General features: G+C 36.1%; 1 protein-coding gene across 8 annotated transcripts in view; it reads right to left on the reverse strand.

The window, feature by feature from the left end:
• The window catches only part of FAT1 (FAT atypical cadherin 1), a 102,150-nt gene that overhangs the window by 52,084 nt on the left and 31,718 nt on the right, over positions 1-18,348 (reverse strand). For all 8 annotated transcript variants that reach the window (XR_001555134.2, XM_015862140.2, XM_015862139.2 and 5 more), the window contains exon 3: positions 15,625-15,939. Coding sequence is in view for 7 of the 8 variants with exons in the window: in XM_015862140.2 (XP_015717626.1) it covers positions 15,625-15,939 (315 nt within the window). In the remaining variant the exon portion in view is untranslated. The remainder of the gene's footprint in view (positions 1-15,624; positions 15,940-18,348) is intronic.

Here is an 18,348-nt window from a genome sequence, read left to right on the forward strand (position 1 = left end):
TAGTACTATGAAGTAATCATCCTTAAGTCCAAAGAATGTGGGAAAGAAAGAAAAAGAAAACAAAGAAACAAAAAAGGAAGAACTTTTGTGCTGGCACTGAGAATTTAGGAAAGTTCATGATGGTGTTTTAACTTTGATGGGCTAACAGAGATCAGAGAGCTTTGAACAATAACAACTGGAAATATCTGCTGTCACATATTCTAAATAACATTTTCTCCTTACTTCCTGGTTGAGGCTGTCTGAGCCTCCTTTTTTCTTTTTCACAGGCTCTATGGGGAAGTCCACAAGACTGTTAATTGGAAACTAACAAATGGTAGAGCAGATGCCTCAACTGATTTCACAGAGCAAAGGGACTTGTAGGTGACTTCAAGAAACACAAGCAATTCCAACCACTCCTTTTGAGTGAGTACCTCCAGAGAGATTCAGCCTGAGCCATCCCATGAAGCATTAATCCCCTAAAGCTCACCAGAGTTGCAAGGTAAATTTCAGCACAGCCACTCAGGGAGTTAGCTGTTGAAATCTCAGTTGAGGATGGAGAGGATCTATAAAAGCAGAAGAATAAAGTAATTCTAGCAGAGATATCTCAGTATGTTTGCATTTTAATGAATATACTTCCAGTACTCAGTGCACATCCACTACATTATATTAAATTCCATCTCTCGTGGCAGCAACAAGTAGGAAACTGCTAATACAGGCAAGCAGAAAGACAGCGTCTTTCAGCAGTTTCCTATCCACTTTTTTCCCCAAGAGTATCATAAAGACTGGAACCACTGTTTATATAAATGCCATTGTGCCCCAGACAGAATCACATCCATAGTGCCACTACTCTAAGTACTGTATTCTGTTAAAGAAAATCTAATTCCATATATAATTTCTGTTAATGAAGGTGGTCAAGACAACTCAAAAAGCTAAGCAGACAAACATCCAGTATGAATAAAACATACAATGCTTTCATCAGTTAAATCTTCCAACCTTTTCAACTAAGCATACCACACACTGCTGTTAAAACACTTCAGACCATTAACAGAAGGGCTTAGTCTTCACCATATATATCCTGTAAATTCAGCAGAAACTAGTGCCAACAAAGGAAATGTAACACTTCTGGATTTAGAATCACATACACATGCATGACATTCTTTTTATTTAACCCTTTACTGCTAGCCACTTTCCTAAGTCAAACTTCAGCTGGAGTGAAATTCACCTCTATACAGCCTAATGCTGTATAAAGCGTGATTACAGCAATCACTAAGATTTTCAATTTTTTCCAAATGTCTGCATGTCCTAAATGCTCAGTGTCACACTGACAGGTTTAGTTAGTTGTTAGAGCTGTTTAGAATTACAGTCAGTCATGACAATGAAGTCCAGCATTCCTATGGACTCTAGCAGTGTGGCTTCTGTGACTACCCATTAAGGCAGCTGGGGAAAATTCTTGAACTTCATGTAAGTCAGCTCCCCACTACAGAAGCCAAAATTCTGCTCCTTCAACTGCGAATTAAAGTTCTAAAACTTTTAGGGGGAGATCCTTCCCTCTCCTGTAACAGCTCAGTTATCTTTTTGCCCTGCCCCTTGCTCTATACAAACAAGTGAAAATCCACACCTTTTCAAACATCAAATTCTCATCTGATCAATAAATGGCCCCATCCCCAAGCCAGCTGTTCCTATTCAGTCCAAGAAACATCCAACAAAGCCATCCATACTAACAGTATGAAATGTTCACCACAATTTGACTAAAGACTTCCTGTATTCTTTGTTGCCTAATGCTATCTGCACCACCCAAACCACCACGAACCTCCTGCTAACCCAACTCCTACACATTTTATCTGCAGTGAAGCTTCTCAATTCTAATCAAATATTTAAAAACACTTGTCTTAAATACATGAAAAAAGGCAACATAACAGGAAAGCCAAACTTCTGTCTTTAAATGCACAACAGTATATTGTGTTAAAGCATCTGACACACTCTGCTGATGTTTGTCTGGAATTGTGATGAACCCTGGCTACCTAGATACCATTGTTGCCAAGCACAGAAGTGACAAAGAAAGATGATTTTTAATTAATCTCTGAAGAAGTGTGTAACAGAATCAGTTTTGAAATCCTTATTACATGGTGTAGAGAATCTCTTCGCTACTGAATGAAAGAAATGACAGCGGGTGTCTGAAAGATCACTGTGACAAAGCATTCATTTATAAGCAGAACTGACTCACAGAGCCTTGTTTTGCAGTCATACTTTCTCATTTTCCTTCTGCCTCCCCTTATCATACAACACTTCTTCTCTGCTCCCAAAACACAGCAGGAACATTGAGCTCCAGTAATTTACATCTCTATTATTCCACCTGGGAATCAGTCCACACTGTGTCAAGATGGGTCAGGCAGCCTGGGGAAAACATGAGTTTACAACAAACATTTCTAAGCTAATGATGAGTAAATGGTATCTCTAGTAAATTGGTGCAATCTTTTCATTCAGTAATACTTCAAAACTCACCACAACAGTAACATTTTTATAGCAGCAGCTGAATAATTTAGTCTCTGAATAAAACCACAGCTGTTCTGCCTCACTGGCTGGAGAGGTGCTGTAATGAACTGAAACTAACTGTAAACATCCATTAAAAAAATGCAAAAAACAACACCAACATGCTGGGTAACACAACTGCACTGTTCTCCCTCCTTACTCATTAGTGATTACACTCTGAGGATACCTACAGTCTGCTTCAGGTTTACTGCAAAATCAAAATAGCTAGAACTCTATCCAAATACAATTTATTTCAGATTTCCATTTTTAATGGCATTAAAATACACAAAATGCAATTAAATTATACAAATGTAAGTAAAACTGCGACATTTGGAACAACAACAAGAAAAAGAGCACAAGGGAGCGGATATTAGCAGAGATGTATTCTATCCCACATAAGCTTTCATCTCACTGCCTAGTTACATCCCATTACCTCTGCATCTCACTCCCATAAGCGAAAAATAACACTTCAACAACAACCTTAAATCAATACTGAAATGGCAAACTCTTTTAAAAACTGTAAAACAGCAGATAGGCACCACACTAAGAATATTAACACCACGATATTACACACCTTCATAGAAAGGATTGTCCCAGAAGTAAAAAAAATAAATAAGTAAATATCTCTGCAGGAAGAGGTGGAAAGCTCAAAATTTAGCCCCACTTAACACCTATCAAATGTTCTCTGCTACACGCATGCATTTATAGGCATGAAAATACACACAGATTTTCCAACTGCACATTCATCTTAAGACAGTGTTGGCTATGAATAACTTCTAACAACAACAAAAGAAAAACACCCTGCAGTTGGTAAACATGCACATATTGGGTGGTTTTGCTTGGGGGGAGCTGCAGGAGGAACAGAAGATGAGCTCTAGGAAGGAGGGAAGCAAGGGTGCTGTTTTAATGTTTGTGTTTCTAACTCCCCACATCTATTTTAATTGAGAAAGAATGAAGTTAATTTCCCTTAAGTTGAAATTACTGCTTAACAGTGATGGTGGCTGGTAAGCAATCCCCCTGCCTTGATCAAGATCAAGGAGCTTTCTCTTCTGGTTTTCCCAGTTTCTCCCCCTTCATACTGAAGTGAGCAGCTGAGTGGCTACCCTTCCACAACCCCGAAGACTGAAGCAGATGCCAGGTCAGTAGACTTGGCAACTGCTTCCAATGAGTTTGAACTGATAGGCTTAGTTTCAGTGGATTATAACAGTGTTTGAATTGTACTGCTTGAAATTAAATACAGCTTCTCTGGTGTCTGAATGCATTGGCACCGAAGGCTTAAGGAAATGGAAAGCAGATATAACATTTTTATCAACAACTTCAACAGATACACTAGAATTAGATCTGATAAGGAAGGTCACGGTTCTACAGAGCCATTTTCTTGATGAGTTTTTTTTGTCTTCCCTACTGAAAGGAAACCATAACCAGTCAGCAGAAATTATTTTCCTAGACTGCATGATTGTAACTCAATTTAAAGCCCTCTATCAGTTTACTTTAATTATTTACACTTCCATCCTCCAGCTTGAGCTTCAAATGGCTAATTACCAATGAATGTTTAAGCAATTATCTTGGGATTTTCTTTATGGTATCTTAATATATGCATCAGTGTGAGAGTTTAAGTATGGATTTAAAATTACATGTGGCTATAATGATAATCTAGTTTTGACTACTGCATAACAGAATCCTAATATATTGGGTAAACTACAGAAAACGTTCTGTATGTTGCTGGTCAATTATGTCTCTTACAGAGATAAAGATGCTGTTATGCCCCTAAATTGGATTTCCTACTGATCATTTAAGAAATAGTGCATTATACAAAATTCAAGCTTGCAATTCCTTCCAAACAGAGGAAATGTATCTTTCTTTTGTCTGATAGACTAAGTCCACTAGAATCAGCAGTTTCCTTCTCAGGGAAGTATTAATCTCATAAAGTCATGTCTTCTGTGATAATTTACTGTGAACTTCTCAGGAAGATCTCTTAAGACATTGTTTGGAACTGCTTTCAGTATTTGAACACTTTCTGAAAGGATAGATGAAATGATTAATAAACACAATGACTGTCTTATCATTGCCATGGAAAGACTTATTTTCAGTCTTCTTTCTTCCAACTGATTTCTAGTTTACAATCAACTTCACAGTGACCTTATGTTTTATTTCTAATGAAATTCTTCATTGTTACTGTGTTCAAATATGTGCACTTTTGGCAAGACTACAGTCAAACCTTGTCTCTATGTAAGCCAAGACATGGCTTCACAACCAAAGTAAACAAACAAGTTAATAACAATAGGTCAATGGAAAGCATTAGCAGCGGGATTTTATTTTTTGCTTGAAAACTAAATTTCAGCTTTACAGCTGATAAAATATAAATTCTACATCCCAGCAGTCATATACAGATGATTTCAAGCTAGATAGTAAAATGTTATAATTTATCACCACTGTAAATGCAGGCTGGTGAATTCAAAAAATAAAAATCCTAACCATCATACTAGAGAGTACACCATAAAGAAATGTCTGCATGGTCCTAAAGATTGCTCCTTAGCAATTTGACTTCCTTTTCAAACTCACCCTTGCCTCGAGTGACTTACTAGCTCTTAGTAAAACTAGCAACAGAATTGTCACCATGATTTTCAATCAAGATTACCAAAATGAACTACACATATCATTTAAATGTGGTTTGAAATGTCTCTTTGCCAAAGTAAAGCACTTAAAAGCAATCACTTTTATTCTTTTAACAAAAGACTGACAAGTGCACAAATAATGAAGCCACTATGAGGCCTTCTCTTTCCAGTCCCTAGTATCTGGAGGTAGCTGAAATCCACTTTTGTGGTTTAAGGAATGCAACTTTATGCATGACCAGGTTATTTTACAAAAATGAGTTGTACCACCCTATAAACAGCTAGCTTTAGAAAAATCAAAACTAAGACCCTTGTATTTTGTACTGAAATCAGTTTTCCCTTCCTGTTAAGTACAGGATGATTGCATTTAACCAGCACCATCGTTTAGAGCTTTCTCCCTTCACTTCCCACCTGCAGCTGTTGAGGCAGAAGCCAGAAGGATATTCCCACAGTGTACATGCTGCTAGGTAAGCCAGAGCCTGAAAGGTCTAAAAGGTCTCTGTCGATTTTTCAGATTGTCTTCTTCTTATTTAGGCACTTCCTTATTCCTGTTTCAGATGTTGATAAATATTCTCTGGCTTTCATCCACAAAAAAAAATCATTTTTGACACACCTGATGAATAAATAGCTTGCTTTTTGCATAGTACTCCATGAAAAGAAACAAATAATTGAAATCTTGATCTCAATCCGTGAATCCGTGTCAGGAGAACGAGCATAATCCATAAGGGTTAGCTTGTGTCAGCACATTAGGCATTTATTGAAGTACAATAATATCAGTGCTTACGAGTTTGTTACAAGTGACTAGGACAGACTGCAACCTTCGTATTTAGGGGCAAGAAGTAAACTACTTCATCTTATGGGTGACATTTCATACCACCAGTCACAAAGTTAATCAGTAGCTGGGCAGTTTAATTACTCAGTCCAATGACTAGAAAATGTAACTTCCTGGAAGCAGTGTGTGCACACTGTGCTTATTAAGAATCACCACCCTGAACTATTTTAACAGCAGCTAGATACAAAGATCTGGAATTCGCTGATCAGAGTGCTCATTAATCATTTTGGTGAATGCAAGCACAGAGCAAAAGCGAGCAAGGCGACAAAGATTATTAACGTATGGCATAAGGAGGAAAAAAACAATTTCCATAAATGAGTCAATAAACATTGTGGAACTTCAACTAGACTTTGGATGAAGTATAAAATTTGTGTTTAGTGATTATGTAATTATAAAAACTACTCAAATGTACAGAATTGACGACATAGCGTTGTGCGCTCTAATAAGGCATGGAGTATTTCACGTTCAGTCTGTATTTATTAAGACAATGGTATAACTATTTCTGCAGTAATTCTTTTACTATCAAAACTGCTTGGGAAATTATGAAAATATTTGAACAAATAATTACTTCACAGCCCACAAAAACACCCGCATAACAAACCTAATCCTAAGATTTGACATCCTGAGTAATTGAGAACACTTAGTAGATACCCAGTTTCACTGTCAATCACATTTGTTTGGTAGTTTTTTTCTCTTGTACCTGGGAAAATTAAAAAAATAAATGAATAGAACTGGGAGTCATGAGCAGTGTAAGATAAAAGCACAGAAAAAAAGCAGTACTTCAAGATGTTTAAAATAATTTTGAGTGAAAAAAAAAACAAAATACAAACCCTAAATCCAAATAAAATTATTCAAAGGATGCTAGTAGCAATGACAATAAGTTTCCTGTTGAATCAACTTTACTCTTATTATTAACAGAAAACTATAAATTTTTGTTACGTCCTTTCTGACCTTGCAAAAAATACCCTTGCTTTCAGCATGATTTGGTATGCTAAAGCCATACCCATTTAAAACCCGAATTCTATCAGAAGTTAATATTTATTTTATCATTATTGCTGTTCTTTATTGTCTCATTTTGAGACATGTATCTTCAATAAGTATGTGTAGAATTATTTCCACAAAATCACCCAACAACACCTTCAGTGATTAGCAAACCTAACATAATGCTGCTGTCTTTACAGCAACTGAACAAAGAAGCCCCATGTTCCTTTTCCAAACTTTTTCCTGAGCAATGAAATACTGTTTTTAGCTGACTGCGGCTAGAACTAACTTTTTTTAAAAAAAAGCACAGTTAATTGAGAGAAATATTTAAAATCAATTAGAGGATTTAGGTTAGTCCTGAGGCCACTTCCTCTGTCACTGTTTAAAATTCCATGATTAATCTCCCATAAAACTGCTGAAACACACATGTGGATTAATGGAGACAGGCAAATTGTCAAAGAAAAAAAAAAGAACTTTCTGGACTTTGCTCTGCTGGTAAAGCTAACAGTTGGTAAATGTCTGAAATGCAAGGTAGCTGAACAAAGTCTAATTTTCATCTTTCTGCATTGAGTTAACTGAAAGCATTCATCAACAAGACTTGTAGTTAGCAGGCACAATCATAAAAACCCAAGCCTTCATGCATGGCAATGAACCTTGCTATATAAACAACCTAAAATTTAATGGGAGATTTAAAAAGTTATTATTGATAATTAAGAATATATGATTTCGAAGAAAATATCACAGCGGGCTTCCATGTTGTCTACTGATTTGATGTCAAAACTGCTTTTGCGCAATTCAACTGTTTTTATTAAGATAGGTAAAATGCACCAAACAGTCTCTGTTTTGGCGCTGTCACAGCAAATAATAAATAATGACAGCATTACTTGAGAACAACTTAGTAATATGACAAGCTATTGAGTTCTTGTTGGCATTTAATAAAAGTCTACAAATAATGAAGCACATCAATGGAAGGAATAGTAGAAAGTACACTGTACTATGAGGTTCTATTTTTTTCAAACCATGAGAACTGTTTGACATTTCCTGAAAAATTCTATTGGGGTGTTCAAAATTAAGTAGGAAGTAAGAATGTCTAATTAAAGTTTTAGCATATATCAGTCCATAATGAGGAAGTTCTTCTTGGTAAAAAGTTTTTTAATAACCCTACAGGATGCCAGAAAACTGATTAAAAGTACTAGTTTTATACATGGTCTCGCTTACTATAGCAACTAAGGAAACAAAGCATTAAAGGTTGGGTTTTGATCCCAGTTATCCTGGCACATCTAAGACTATATTTACACAAATGAGACCACCCACTGGACTGGAATGTGTAAAGACCATAAAACGCTGTAAGCATAAAACAGAACATCTCAATACTTAGATGTAGCTCATATTACTTCAATATCGATCTTCACCACTCAAAAATCAAGCCAATCTAGCTGTTGACATGGGCACTATTTCTGACTGAATAAACTTCTCTTAATAGGAAATCAATCAATACTAATGTCATAGCGTTAGTACATATACAAACTCCACTACAGTCATGCTACTCAGAGAACCTATCATGGAAAGCCTGATACCTCTAAAAGACTGCATGAAGCTGGTACTTGGCAAGTGGCTCATAACAATTCCTCATCAACAGACAAACTTTAATTTCACACATTATACATTCCAGTTCAAAAGGCGTAAGTGATATATAGGAATATGCCTTCAATATCTTCCTGCATCAGGACATGAGAAAGTTAAATAATTATTTTGCAGAGAAAGATTCAATTTCATTTAAATTTTCACTTCACTACACAGTATGTGTAACAAAGAATATGACCTGAAGACTGTGACGTTCCAGGACAGAAAGAGGAGAGGGGAAGGGTCACTGCACTGGAACCCTGTTTCTCCTTTGTTTTTCCCAGCTCCTCTACCTAATGAGGTGTAAGTCAATAACAGCAACATCTACAAATTAAAAGAAATAATCTCTACATAAGTACTTCCAAAGTTGTTGTTGTTGTTATTGTTGAAGAAAGCTACCTATAACAGCAAACTGTCTATCTTCTCCAGTGTCAAATCCCAGGATATTGCAGAAAGAAGGATGTTATTAAAAATTTCACAGATATAAGTTTGTCCTCCCGGCTTCAAAATAAAACAATTAGTTCAACCACAGATCTTCAAATGCTTTAAGCAATATTCTAAAAGCAGCTAAAATTAGGTTTTTGCAGAATTAACTCCTCCAAATGTGTGCCTATACAGTATTTTGTCTACTCCTCCAACGTTTTCTGGTTGCAGAATTTTAACAAGTATTTGGGTAAAATCCATTCACATATTCAATAAAGGTAAAGGAAAAAAATCTCTTCTAGAGATGGTGTACTGAAACGATTTATTTTCTCTGCACGTGACAAGCAAACAGTTGGACACATATGGGTTGCTATGCACTCTCTGAGCACTGGGACACAAGTGAACAGTAATTGAAGTTTGGCACTGTTTGGCAACTGAAGTAGTAAGAAAAACAATTGCAGTTTTTGGGGTTTTTATTTAACTTTGAATCAGAATTGTGTGTAATGAAGTAGTCCTTTCATTCAAGTTCTAAAATATTAGCTCAATTGGGATTAAAATGTGCACGTAGTTAAACAAAGATTTCCTTTGTTAAAATCAAGCCCATGCTATTGTACACTCACTGACCCTTCACTTCCTCACTAAGTCATTCTCCAGTGCCATCGGAAACCCATGGAAGTTGTATGCAGCTGTAACCATTTCCTATTTCACTTCAATCACCAAATCAGCCACATACACAAGAAAGGATACTGCTCTGAAGGCAACAAACAGTGCAAAATTGATATAATTGAGTGAGGCAGATGATTTCTCCAAGTGCTACTAACATTTTATAAAATCACAAAGCTCTAGTGATTGCAAGACACTGAGAAACAGAGAACAAGGCCCATAGACTCAGTGTTACACAATTTTTAATCCTTGTGCTTGACAGAACAAAACTTCTATATTAAAATAGCACTTTACAGTAGGACTGTGCTTAAAAAAAAGCGTTTCTAATTCAGCACAGCTTGAATGTTGATATTAACTCTGTAATCTATTTTTTGAGGTATGGTATAATTTCAGGAATCAGACTACCACAATCCTAAGTCGCCACAGGATCACTGTAGTATAAGTATGTTCAGAAATATCAGATGTTAAAAAAGAACACAGAATAAAAAAGAGCAAAAGTAGGATCAAGTAACATTAAATCCTGTACAACATACTTCTATTTTCAGATTTAGTCACTCAAACTTTCCAGACTCAAGATGACCAAGTCATATTAATTTCACTATCTTGTACGTATGTATTAAGGGTCAGAGAACAGGATACAGTAGATTCCAAAATGGGTAATTACTCAGTGATTGTGTTGGAATCCCCCATGTAAGAAAGCCTTATCTAAGTGGCCTAACTACTGGATTACTAATTAGAGGAATGACTGTGGAATTCTTGAGATAATACAGCAAGTGCTTCATAAATATGAACTGGGATATATCACAATGCTCCTGTGCAATTAGGTAGTGCAATTATTCCTGTTTTATACCTGCAAAATTGAAGTACTGTGAATTAATTTGGTTAATTTCCTGTTCAGGTTATGAATTCAAGTCTGATTTTTGAAGCTATGTACCAATTCTCATATCAAGGCATAGGAAGTTACACTTTTGCTCTCAGCATTTCTGCAAATCTGATCCCAAATTCTTACATGACACAACATTCAATAGCTCCCTGACTCATTTGCCATTACTGTTTTCAATTTCTGAAGTGAGGGATGGTTACTAAAGAAAATGTTATTTACTGTTCTTTCTCCAAGTCAAATCTACTCAGTACAATAAATGTAGCATAAGTCATAGGGGAGTAGAAGGAAGCGTATCAATTTGGCAAAAGAAAATTTATTTCGCAAGATCAGAAATTATTTCTGGGCTGAATAATGGACAAGGTAATAAAAAATGTGCAAAGGTCTTTCCTCCTATCCCTATGTTTACCTGATTAGCTCTTGCTCAGTGACACTGAGGAGAATTTGGAACTACTTTTGCTTTGCCATTCCAGTGCAGATATTACCACTTGCAAGAAAGCAATACAGGCTTCTTTTAGACTGCCTTTCTCAGCAAACTTTGATGCATTAATATGACAAAGCCTGTATCACTGAGGAGCAGCCATCTTTCAAATAATGACATGGCAAAACAGTAAAATCTGAAAGAAAACAGATGCAATGGTAGGCCAGCGGAATTCCACTGACTCAAGTACTTGTGACCTTGCTAGAAGGCAATTACAAAATGCAAAAGTGAAAACATTCAAACAAAAAAAAAAAAACCCAGCAACCTCACATATCATAAAAAGAAGTATACACCGAGTACTGAAGAACAAACAGAAATTATTTACTGTTACATCTTTTGCTTTAAATCACCACATGAGGGTTCTAAAAGAGCAAATATTTCCTGATACTCTGAGCTCTTTAAACTCCAGTTAAAAGAGGTAAGACTAAGCATTTTAATCCTAGAACATGTGTTCTGAATTGATATCAGTTTGTACCAATTCCAACTATTTATATCCAAACACATTAAAATGACTTGGATCTCTATAATTTTTGTCAATTCACTCTGTGTTTAATTATAAGCACAAGACGTTAAATAAAGTTCTACTATGGCTTACATAGCATCACTGAATACTTTGGGTTGGGATTAACTCTTAGATCTCACCCAATCCTACTACCACGGGCAGGGACAAGCTGCTCAAAGTTCCATTCAACCCAACTTTGAACACTTCCAATGATGGGAAATCCAAAGACTCATCCACAGTTGTGTTCAAGCTGATGATGCAAGTTGTGAAATTTGTTTATACTCTAGTTCCTTCTTAGAAACAATATAGTGACTGTTATTATTACACTTGGCCAGCTTACATGGTGCAGCAGCTTTTTTTTTTCTTTCCTTTCCATTACATGGGAACTCCCAAGCTAAAGAAAATATTTCACTTATCGAAGGCCAAGAACATCTGAAAAGATTAGAAAATGTCATGCAATGTCCTGTCATATATTCTGCTTCAAAAAGTGAAATAACACTTCTTCATGCAAAGAAAAATGTTACAATGTTTATTTTCAATGAAGTTATTTATAAATACTTAAAATAATAAAGATATTTTCAAGTGCCAATGAAGATTTACTGAAGACTCTGAAACAGATCACTCTAAGAAGTATGCAGATAGATAACACTTAAGCAAGGAACCTTTTTTTCTTTAAATAGTTCAGTTAATCAATAGTTCTTTTCACGAGAACTTCTTCCTGTGAAAGACGAACTTATTCGCTACACAGATCCATGTCAATTTCTCCATCTAAAACTTAGGCATATTGCACAACACATCGTAAGTTAGGTGCTAAAAATGCTAGAAATGAATTAGCTACATGCAGAAAACATATTTTACCTCATGTAAGTTATATGCTATTTATAATCTCTATTACTCTAATGGGTAAGAGCTCTAGCCATGCACCATAGTGTTAAATTCTATAAAAGACAGAAGAAGATGGATCCTTGACACAGAGAAGAGACAACAACACAGTATCAGCTGAAATGTATTTTTAGTCACTGACAGCGTGTTTTAAGAATCCAAACACTTATGTTTCCTATACTTGGACCAAATGCCATTACAGTCCTCGATCTGCCTTTGGGACTGCACAGGCAACCAAAGCAATAAACATAACACATGTTTAACTCTTTTACTCTGCCACTTTCAATGTTATAATGATACACAGTTAACAACTTGATCCATATTCCAGCTCTACCTCCCTTTTGACTGGAAGCAAAACCTGGGACCCTGTGAAAGTTTCTTATCTTCTGAAAATACTTTACAGCATGATAGCTTTCAACATCCAAAAGGGTGATATATTTGCAAAAGCAAATGAGACCAGATCTGATCTCACTAATTCTAGTCAGGCATATTCTATTCTAGTTAATTGAAGGAGATAAAATACATTGCATTATAACTACAACAATAACAGATGTCTTTTTAAGTGATTTTTAACAGTCCTGGTTAAAGAGCTTTTATCACTAATAAGATCTATTTGGCTGAAATGCATCTGATTTGCAGTAGATGGATGAGAGACTTGGGATGTAACAAACCTGATAAACCCCAGTGATAAATAAGAACTTTGACTAGGTCAGTATCTACTGCAGATTCATAGTTTCAAGCCAAACACGCACAAGGAAAAAAATACTGACTATTCAATGGCATGAAACCCAGTGTCCTATATATCACGAAGACAATTTACTTTGGCTACCTACTTAGTTTTCACTGAATTTACTTCAGTGTATTTTGGGAATACAACAGAAAACACTAAGAGGATTCTCTTCTGTCCATCCACCTGTTCTCCTTCCCTCCTTTGTATGTTTATTATCTTTGTATGTCAAGCACTGTTATTTTAACAATAGCAGATAATGAAGAATTTACCTATCACTGTAATTTTAATTGTCTTTAAAGACAACATTTTCCCTCTGCTGAATGTAAATTAGAGAAATTTCTTCTTCAGTACTTGTATCCTGGCTTAATTAATTAATGGCTGATTTATTTTCATTTATTTTTCCCCTTTGACATGGGCCTGAGACAAGTCCTCTGGACCACTTTGCCTAATTCTGCAGTATGGTGCCATAATAAAGGCAGGTAAGAAACTCTCTTGACAGAAAATCTTTATTAGCACTCTATTAAGTATTCCTCATCACTTCAGCATGTAGTGTGCAGGCTCCCTTAAGCTCGCTTTTTAGCATAAGTGATATCACCAGTATCATTCTGATGAGAAAAACTATGGAATCAATTTGAAGATAAGTCACAATGTCCTCCTGAACTGTTTTTTGTTTTTTTTTTCCTTATACAATAAATAAAGATACTTTTTCACCTCAAAACTAGAGTGTGGAAAATCATAAATGAGATGGAAAGGATCAAAGAGTATGAAAAAATACGGTATAGAAAAAGTAAGCACATGATACCCCACAACAGTTGGTCAATTATATAATGAAGTGTAAATGTAGGCAGAGCTTATGTTCACTTCAGTTTGAGCACCAAAGCCAGTCAGTTTTTTCCAGGTAACTCTCAGGCTACTTCTGCTATTTTTAAATCAATATCATTCTTTGAGACAAGGATTATCAAAGCAGCAGGCAATAGTACTTTGCTAAAACAGAAAGAAAGGAAGGCAAGTACACAGAATGATCAGAAAAATATTCATTTCAGGTCATGTGAGAACACAGAAGGAAAGAGAAATAAAAATAAGTTGGTAGTTACTGCACTCTCTTTAGGACACTCTGATTTTAATTTTTTCTTGTTTTACACCTCCAGGCTGACTTTGTAGTAGAACAAATCTTTCTGTAAATATAGCAGCTATAGGCCTTACCTGTGCTCACACCTTTTGTTGCTTATGTTATTTCCTGCATGCCTACTAGCAATGTCTCACAAGCAGATACAGAACACACTGACCAAGAAATTACTGTAAAATATATATATATATCCAAATAATATACCTGTGTTTGCATTCAGAGCTTTGCTGACGCAGCAACTGCAGCTTATATAGCATGCAATTCTTTTACACTGAGCTAAAACCATGAAACATAATGAAGACTAGTGTAAATCCTATCTTCAAAACATACTTCTCACTCATAGGGTTTTGCTGCTCATTTAAATCTCCTTAAGTTCCAACCATGAATGAGCAGCAGTTCACAGAATGTGGAATTCTGGCTTTCTACATAATGCCTTTAGTCTAAAAATCTCTGGATTCTGAGAAGTTTTCGACTGAGTGAATCAGAAGTCTCCTGTAATTTGTACTCAGCACAGGGACTTAAGTGCAACATATGAAAAGATAAGCTGTGCCCTACCTACCCAGGTGCCTCTTTTTTAATATTAGAAAAGATGTATGAAAATAACATCCAGTACAGCTACTACTTTTTCTGCATTCAATCATAAGCAAAGGATGGTGGGCAGCTTTTATGTCATTTTTAAACTTGTTCTTCAGCTTCAGTTAAAATGGATTATTTCATTCATTTCCTCTCTGGTAATAGGTCAGTTGTCTTCATATTGTACTTTCCTGTTAAACTCTCAGTGTGTTTCTCCAAAGTCTTCCAATCAACTCTAAACTCCCCCACTGAAGTCACACCTTCTTTCCCCTACACATCAGCCATGACTGCAAATTAACTTCCAGATTTTGTCTCTTACAATGGCAACAGCTAGTAACACAGAGAGTCCCTCATGACTGGGACAAGTGAATTTGTAGTTAATAAATGGCTTGCACTGTCTTGTCTAGCATTACCTGGAGGGGACAGGGGCAGTAACTGACTTAAAAATTGTGCATGAAAACTGGAAGACAGAGATTGCTAAAAACAATTTGGATAAAGCTAATCTAAGATTCCAAGAGCACATTTACTGCAGTACAAATCAAAATGGACATTGAGCCGACTAAAGCTGAGCTACTCTGAGGTAAACAACCTCAAAAAGGGTGCAGAAGTCAAATACCCTAAACAAACTGTTTCACTCTCAGATACTCTTAATGTTTTGTATCATTTACTGATACAAATTTAGCAGCTTATCTCCGCAACTACCTGAGGCCTGCTAACAATGTTAAACCAGAGACATAATTTTACCCATTTATTGTATTTATGCAAAAGCATCAATTCACTCATATTTAAAATACTGTATTGTACTTACCAGTTTTGGGGTTTATTGAAAAAAATCCCTGTGGATTTCCACTTGTAATCTTGTATGTTAATTTTTCACTTGAGCTAGAATCTGGATCAAATGCTTCAATTTGAATGACGGACACATCCTTAGGTGAGTTTTCCATGACCTCTGGGTAATAAACTGGTTCTGTTGTCTGAGGAGCATTATCGTTAACATCTCCAACTTCTATGTAGATTTCAATGAAAGACGATAAAGGCACAACACCTTGGTCTGTTGCATAAACAGTCAACCAGTAATGTGAAGTAGTCTCACGATCCAGGTGATCCGCAGTCTCAATAATGCCTGTTTACCCGGAGGAGAAAGAAAGAGAAAATGATCAATATACAGAAATGTGTAGAAATAGAGAAAACAATGAGCTTAAAAAACACCAGAAGAAAATCAGGAAGTTCAAAAGAACTGACATTGATTCTACAAACTGGGTTAATATACAGGCACAAATATGAAAAGTAATCTGAAATCACAAAAAATAAAATTACTATAGCAGTTTTCAGCAATTATGTATTATGGAAATTAAACAGTATACTACCATCCTTTGAGATTCATCAGATCAATTAACACTATTCAAAAAGCTGTTTTGCCTAAAAGATAAAATATAATGAATAATTTGCAGTCTTTTGGGACTTGAATGACCCTCTTTATTCTTCACTGATTATAGTGAATTTTGCACTGTATTAAACTATCTGATTTGGATGCCAAACTCTTGAACTGTTTACCATTATCCATATTAATGAGCAGTTACTTAAATGTAAACCATTCTTATCTACATGCCTGATTGAACTACTTAACCGAATTTTCATAATTTGTGTAACTATTCAGGTCCACACAGAAAACTCACAGAAAAGTTAAACCTGAAACTAACCTTCATATTATTAAGACCAACCACTGTCTGCCATTACTTCGGCAATAAAAAGCAATACTTTGCTCAATTTTACACCCATAAAATGAATTACCATTTAAGGAGTAGCTAGAGAATTCACAAATCTCACAATGGAATTAGTCTGAACCAAAGCTAAATAAATCAGGAGGGACTTGAGTTTTTATCCACTAAGGAGACTCAGATCTATTTTTACAAACATCCTTCTCAACAGAGTATGCTCATACCATGTGTTATATATAAAAAAAGTCATGAATTTGACAGGGGGTCAATATCTATTCATAGAGCCATGACACCATAGAAGCTCGCATTTTCCTTTTCTTGATCCAGTTGTTCTTGCATGTCATCCTATCTGAGGTATTTTCTGAATGGAAGTGAATAAACCTGATACAGACAGGATATGGGCGGAGTAATACCTTGCAACCATTCACTGTGTTCATCTTGAAAAGAGCTGTCATGGCTCTTTTTTATTTATTCTATCGATACACAGAAAGCCCAATTAGTAGAGGAGCCCAGATGAGTCAAAATATCACCATGGCTCTAGATATATTCATATGATGTGACTACGTGTGATGTGGCCCTTGCCCTGAGCTACTCTACTCTCCACAGTGTACATATAATCAGTAAAACTGGACCTCCATAAACTACGCCACTACACTTTTAAAACAGTTCCTCAGGAAAGAAACTAACTGTAATTTCCCTCATGCACTGCAGACACATTAATTATGCAATATTTAAGCTCAGAAAAATGAGATTAATACTGAGGAATCACTCCTTTGCTCATTACTCTCCTTGCTCTGTGGAAAGCTGCATAAAGGTTTGATGGCAATCATCCTATATTTTAAGCTGTCAGCAAGACTTCAGGAGGGCTGCAGGGCATAGCACCTAATACCTAAATCTGCAGTATAGCCATGTGTAGCATTCACAGCAACACAGCATTACAGAACTACCACCAGGTGTCAGTGTGGAAACTGATTTCGCATAGTGGGATAAAAAGGAGGGGCAGGTAATACTGCAATTTGAAAATATACAGACATTACACACAGTCTATAACAGCTTTCTTGAAAGCAAACCGATGGTTTTGTAACTTCCTTCTTTGCAGATGAACACCATTGGAAAACAAATCAAGTTGTTCATTTTAAGAACACCTACATTTTACAGTTCTAATCTCTTTCTCTCAGAATTTGTAATTTTTGATGGCAGTCTTGTTATAAAAAAATAAATCCCCTAAAGCCACTAGGTTTGTGCTGTGGCTACTTGCACAGTTTCTCATGTTAATGTAAAGAATAATCTAAACAGGACACCATAAATCTGTTCTCTCAAAAAAAGCAGATGCAATCTTGAGCACCCTGTTACCTGGATTCTTTTTTTGTAACTTGACACTGCACCTTTTGCACGTCTTTGTTTCAGCCAAAAGACTTGGCTGGGAGTAAAAGAATGTGTGAATTATTCTGGCCTCACCTGTAAACCTAGCGCTGGATATGGCAAAGAAGCATTTCAGCTTCAATCTGGGTAGATTCCCTGCATGCCCCAGAACATTTTGTAAAACCTTCATGTCCTAGCAAACACCAGACTGACTGTTGTAATTCCCTCTTAGCAGGGCTCCTATTAATGCTGCTCTGTTGCTTGTGATCTGTGCAGAACACAGTGGGCATGATTATGTGCTGCACTGAGCAACCATTATCATTTTACACCTGTCCTGCATTCCTAACACTATCTACATCAGAAGTAGCAGATTCATTTTAAGATATCTTTGTCTGATTTTAAAGAAACAGAAAGGGAAACTCTTGTGGCAATGGAGCTCTCCTGCAATCTTC

Source organism: Coturnix japonica, chromosome 4, assembly GCF_001577835.2.
Source record: "Coturnix japonica isolate 7356 chromosome 4, Coturnix japonica 2.1, whole genome shotgun sequence".
Classification (NCBI taxonomy): Eukaryota; Metazoa; Chordata; class Aves; order Galliformes; family Phasianidae; genus Coturnix; species Coturnix japonica.